The sequence below is a fragment of the Apostichopus japonicus genome, chromosome 4, assembly GCF_037975245.1.
Source record: "Apostichopus japonicus isolate 1M-3 chromosome 4, ASM3797524v1, whole genome shotgun sequence".
Classification (NCBI taxonomy): Eukaryota; Metazoa; Echinodermata; class Holothuroidea; order Aspidochirotida; family Stichopodidae; genus Apostichopus; species Apostichopus japonicus.
Genome location: NC_092564.1, coordinates 24,040,836 through 24,046,835, shown reverse-complemented (window position 1 = coordinate 24,046,835; position 6,000 = coordinate 24,040,836). Strand labels below are relative to the sequence as shown.

The following is a 6,000-nucleotide window of genomic DNA, read 5'->3' as shown; positions in this document are numbered from 1 at the left end:
CATCAATCTACTTATTTTACTTTCAACCCCCCCCCCCCCACCTCGTTGTTTAAAGGAATATCCTCTGATCAGTGAAACTTATACTAATATAAATCAGCGAGAGCAGGCAGTAATTATATTATGACATAGAATTTTGTATGAATTTTTAGTTACACTGTCATTTAACCGTCATTCAATCCCCCACACTCCCCGATTCCCTTCCATCCTAATGTAGGAAATTTCCTCGTGAAACGCAGCATGCAACGATCTTTGTTCTATTTAATTGATCCTTACCGAGTTTACCAACTTCAAGCATATTTTCCCAAATGTAACTGTTTAAGGACTTAACCTGACAATAATCGATTTTCAACTTCCGGAGAAGCTCCAGTTGCCCGACGGAAACCTGTCAAAGCTCTGTCAATACTGCTGTTTTAACTGGTTGTTGTAAATTAATCTTTGATATGCGTCGAGCGCCCTCATTTACAAGGTTCACTAACGCCCAGTGCTTTTGTCGGGCAACTAACTGGGACCTCTCCGGATATTGAACAATTCATTTATTTTCACTTTTAACAAAAAACGATCGTAAACTATATTTTCGATATTCTTATGGGTTGATTACCATCGAATATTTGGCCGAATCTTGCGTGAAACTCTATAAAGTGAGGAATTTGTGCTAAAGAAATTGTTTGATTTTAATGTGTTGACAATTACTGTTTAATCAAGTGTTCAGCAAGGTTTCTTGCACAAATGAGGACATAATAACGGGCCTCTCTAGGTAATGAGTTCATTCAAGCTTTACCTGTTAGTTATCACGTTTACAAGGTTTTCCAGATATTTTTTATTACTTCAAATGACACTTGACCTCCTCCAATTTGAATAGGAATCCTGTGTGCACCAAGGGCACTCTACAGTTCAAGCCAGGTATGAACTGCAACCATGCTGAACTTGGTTAAGTTAATCAAATGCTTAGTTTTATATCCCTGTAGGATCTGTCGACCTCAAACTACCTTTGACCTCCACCAATAGGGTACCTTGTACTCACCAAGTAGGAGCTACAAATATCAACAAAAAATGTAAGAGACGTGGTACGTTTTGACCTCAAATGACCATTGAAGTCCACCAATTTCAAAAAGGTCCTGTTATGAACTTCATCCAAGATTTATCTATGAACTTCATCCAAGGTGTATCTTTTGAGTGTTTATCATGTGTACAAGATTTCAGACTTTGACCTCAAATGACCTTTGACCTATACTAGTTTCAATAGCATTCTTGTACCCCCACCAAGCAGGATCTACATACCAAGCATGAAGTTCAACCGAGGTGTACTTTTTTTCATTACCAGGATTGTGTGACGTCAAAATGTACATTCATGCCATCACCTCCGTATCTATTCCTTTTGCCTCAGGCAAGGAATCAGGAAAAAATCCAAATATCATATCTTCATGTCGGAACCATCCTTCGAGAATAAAGGGATCATAACAAACAAACAAACAAACACACAGACAGACAAAACTTCAAAGAAATTACCAGTTTGTTAGGTATTTTTTATTTCTATTAATAATATCAGCAACTTGAAATAAAAGCAATTGATAATGTCTGTTTGAATGATGCATCCAAATTAACCATTTTCCACCATTCTAAGATTTGGCAGCTTCCTTGAAAATGAATACAATGGTATGAAAGCAACCATATATGTGTTTGTGTAAAGATCCCCAAAAATCTACGCTAGTTCAACCAGTTCTTGACAGGAAAATTCATTATAAGTCTGTTTTAGCAACTTTTGACCCAAAAAAAAAAATTCATTTTCAAAATGTTGCTCCTTCTACATCCTAATTTGACAATCTTTTGTTACACCAAATTTATCTTCATAATCAATGTTTCATCCCAAACCATTAAAAAAACAAGAGGAGACATTTGGAAATTCCTAAGTACAATATGTCTTTTGTTTTTGTTGGGACATCAAGTATTCAAATTCCTGTATAACATCAAAGTTACCCATTGGAGATTTACAACTAGGGGAAATTGCCTAGAAAAATTGACCCTTTAATAGTGCAATATAATAACAATATAAACTGTACATATTTTTTTCAATTTTAATGTGTACATGACTCCTAGATCTCTTGATGAAAAACAGAAAAAAATTACATGCAAGCAGCAACAAAAAAAAATTAATAATAATATGATTCTTGCATACTGCCCTCGCCATCGTCAGGAAATAATGTATCTAAACTCTCACCGTAAATAATACCTGGACTTTTTAAATATTCAAAATGTTATCTCTCTGTAAAGATATCTCAAGCATTGCACACTACTGAACAAAATTTAAAGACAAAATAATAATAATGATCATAATTATAATTATAATTATAATAACATGATAATACCAAAGTTATCAAGATCTGCTATTAACCACTTCTTTATAGGTTTTTTTCTACAGTTTAAATGTATTTCAACACAGGCATCCTAATACTGTAACAAAACAAGAGAGAGATTCAAACCTACAGAAATGAACCAAACCAAAAAACAAAAACAAGTAAACAAACATTAACGAGAACAGCAACAGGAACAAAGACAATAACATGAATGTTGTAAACATGATCTGTCTGTCTGTGTAATTCCATTCTTCTTCTTCTTCTTGGAAATAGGATTCAATAAATAAATTTAAAATACAAACAAACCACAACTATTGATAACCCAGCAACCCTTGTATCAAATTTATTAAACAAGATTTTCTTGAAAACCATCTTTTCTAATATAGAAACCAATTGGTATAAATTGGCACATTGTTTTTTCTTACCTGATTCTGTAAGGTTCTTCTTCACCAACGAAATAAGACTTGTCATGTCAGCTTCTTAACAACGAAACGTTTATTGCCACCCCCCTCCCCCTTCCCACCACCATCACCATCCCTTCACACTATAGCCCATATGAAGGCACAAAACAGCTCTTTAAAATGAGGTTTGTGTTTAAGTATTGATCATTTGGTGGTGACATACAGACGCACTTTATATCAGAAGTAATAATCTGTCTCCAAAAGTACAAAAAAATTGTCAATTCCTCTCTCAAACAGTAATTCTACTGATCAGAACAATCCACTCAGATTGTCCGTGTCCTAGAAAATAATTCTGGGACACTATGACTACATTTCCCATTTACTCTGCCATTGTGGACCAACTATCCCAGAGAAGTGGAATCCACTAAGTATGGTCTGCCCCCCTCCCCCGTCCCTCTACCACCCCTCCCCCATCGTACCTCCCCTTCACACTTTCGCAAAAGATAAATTGAAATTGAATTTTTTTAAAAGGCACAGCTAGGCTTTTTAGAGTATTATCAGCCTATGTCATTATTAATACCATCGTGGCAACATGACTTGAAAGTTGTTTTCAGTTTTACAAGATCTTACTCGATCCTCGAGACACAGACCTATTGCCTTTCAATTTAATACACTCCGAGACCACAAGAAGGACACTGGGGTCTTTCAACTACATGCAAAGTAATGTTAACAATAGAACAATAGAATGTTACTTAGTAGGATGATTGACATTCAACATAATACTTGCCCAGAGGTTTCACTGTCAGTCCCACATCCCCCACCCTGCACCTACCCCTCCCCTACCCCTATTATAAATAAATAATAAGCAAACCTTCCCAAAACAATACAAATATTTATATATATGTTAATATTATAAAGTATTACTAATGCAACTAAATACATCTGTACCTAGTTTTCAATGCAACCAGTCCAAACTATCAAATGCACCTCTCTTTACTTTCCATGGAAGAAGGGTTCTACTATTACTATCGCCTGTATGGAATAGGAAACAAATCTGTTATGTTTATGCTTTTACAGGAGGAGGAGGTAATGGGAAGAGGGGCTACCAGAGCGGGGGGGGGGGAGAGGGAGATGTAACTTAAACTGTTTTATAAGATGTGTCAAATCTAAAGAAAATTAATAAATCCCTTACTGGGCATTGTCTCACCCAACCAGGTCTTCCTAAAATTCCAACAACAACAAAAAAGTAGAAAATGGTAAACTGGTCTGTCAAAAAGTTTTGAAATATTTTCTGGGTTGGTTTTGTAACTTTTGTTTCTAAACTTCCCAGTATATGGAGCCATCTTTTACCTTACAGCATTCATCCTTTACAATAAGGCATCAGAAAGCTCAATGTTGGAAAGGCCTCTGTACAGAAACGCATAGTCCTTTGCATGGGATAGTAAAGCACAAAATGCTCATATCTTCTTCACAAAGTTCAGCCCGAAAGACTCTGGTATGTCGATCTCGTTCAAGTTGATAGACGTGGGATTGTAAGGGAAGGTAACCGGGAATGTGTGCTTGGCGTCGATTAGTAACTGGGCTTCCTTCTTCATCTCCCCACGACCCGCCAGCTTAGCACTGACCTTTCGGATGAACGCAACCTCCGTCCGCTTCTCGTACTCGTCCGGGGTGTAGAGATGAAGAATTTTCACAATCTGTTGGAAAAAAAGAAGAAAAAAACAGATAGAGAGAAGAATAGATACAGGTAACCTCTAAAATTGATACCCAGGTCAAATTTGTGTGATGCAATTTATGATGCAAACCATAATTTCAATGATCAAAATGAATGTCATTGGAAGATATTAGACATTCTGTAATTGGGAGTTACTTCAACTTGATAGAGACAGCTGTGGTCTGCAGTGTAACTGTCTCAAAATGTTTGTGTAAGAATGTGGCAAGAGATGCCTAAAAACACTTGCCAAAGTCAGATATATTGCAAAGCAAACAAAGATGTGACTAAGCCTAACAGACTTTTCATAGTAGATGCATCTAGCCTAGCCTCATTTGCATATAAAATATGGGGCTGGAGTTATTATAAATATAATTATAAGAAAATAGAAATTTTTTGGATGAGACTTCATACAAGCATATGTTTATGAAATGCTGCCATCTACATTGATACAGCCAGTGTTAACCAGGACAGAGCAAAAAATCATTTCGAGCAGTTTATAATTCAGTTCCAAATAATTCAATATAAATTATACTTGTTATAGCAAGTTGCTATCAAGCTTACCTGTGTTGTTGTTAACTCAGAACAAGTATCACAGATCAGTTTAACATCGTCGTCCGTTCTCTTTTTGACCTGAAGTAGCTGTGCGACCTGTACCAATGGTTCTAGCGTGTGCTCCATGTTTCGGTCGTACAACCTGTGACTACGTAACCACTCCTCCATTTCACTCAGGTTGTACCTGTGATAACAGATTTGGGTCAAAGGTTATCGGTATTGCCTTCAAAAGATGCTGGAAAGTTTAATAATGGCCACAAATGCCCAAAATCCAATGGGCATTTTATCTTCCACTTCCAAGGCACTTTTCACATTTGAGAAATTTAATTGTGTAACATTTATATTTTAAGTCATAAACACCCAAAAACAAAAACCACCCACTATCTCCATGGCCTAAATCTTCTGTTTCATATTCAGGAGCAATATTATAGAATATGTACCAATGCCTAGCCTGATATGGATATGAATAAAACTCTCAACTGAAGTTGTTATTTCAATATTTGAGACAAGATCAAATAGCTGACACCATTTTTTACAAAATAGTGCATTAGTCACCATGGTGACAGACCAGTGGGTTTTACTAATAGAAAAGACTACTTTTGTGCATCCTTCGAATGTAATGAGTTTCTGATTTATAAGAATGAAGTGACATGACAGTAGCAAGCATTTGGGATAAAGAGGGCGCTGTTACCTTATCTGTACTCCTTTGGACCAATGACACATGTCCTTCCTCAACAGAATGTTGTTAATAGTACTAGCTGTGATGAGATAAAAACTCTGTAAAAACAAAATGAAAATCATCAAGTCATTGCTAGACAAATTATGAAACCACCGACAAACTCTAGCGACTGAATTCTTAGTCAATAAACAATGAACAGGGATCACCGTAACACTGATTTCAAAACAAGTCCACCAAGAACGAAAAAAACAGACGTGAAACGAAGGTCCAAAATCCTTTTGGAAACACTCGAGTATAGACTTG

General features: G+C 36.2%; 1 protein-coding gene across 11 annotated transcripts in view; it reads right to left on the bottom strand.

Annotated features, from left to right (window-relative positions):
• Positions 1-1,498: 1,498 nt before the first annotated feature.
• LOC139966870 (unconventional myosin-Va-like) overlaps positions 1,499-6,000 on the bottom strand; it is a 105,826-nt gene continuing 101,324 nt past the window's right edge. For all 11 annotated transcript variants that reach the window (XM_071970311.1, XM_071970317.1, XM_071970309.1 and 8 more), the window contains 3 exons: positions 5,710-5,795; positions 5,028-5,202; positions 1,499-4,449 (listed from right to left, as the gene is read on the bottom strand). In XM_071970311.1, coding sequence (XP_071826412.1) covers positions 4,210-4,449; positions 5,028-5,202; positions 5,710-5,795 — 501 coding nt within the window. In that variant the 3' untranslated portion in view covers positions 1,499-4,209. The remainder of the gene's footprint in view (positions 4,450-5,027; positions 5,203-5,709; positions 5,796-6,000) is intronic.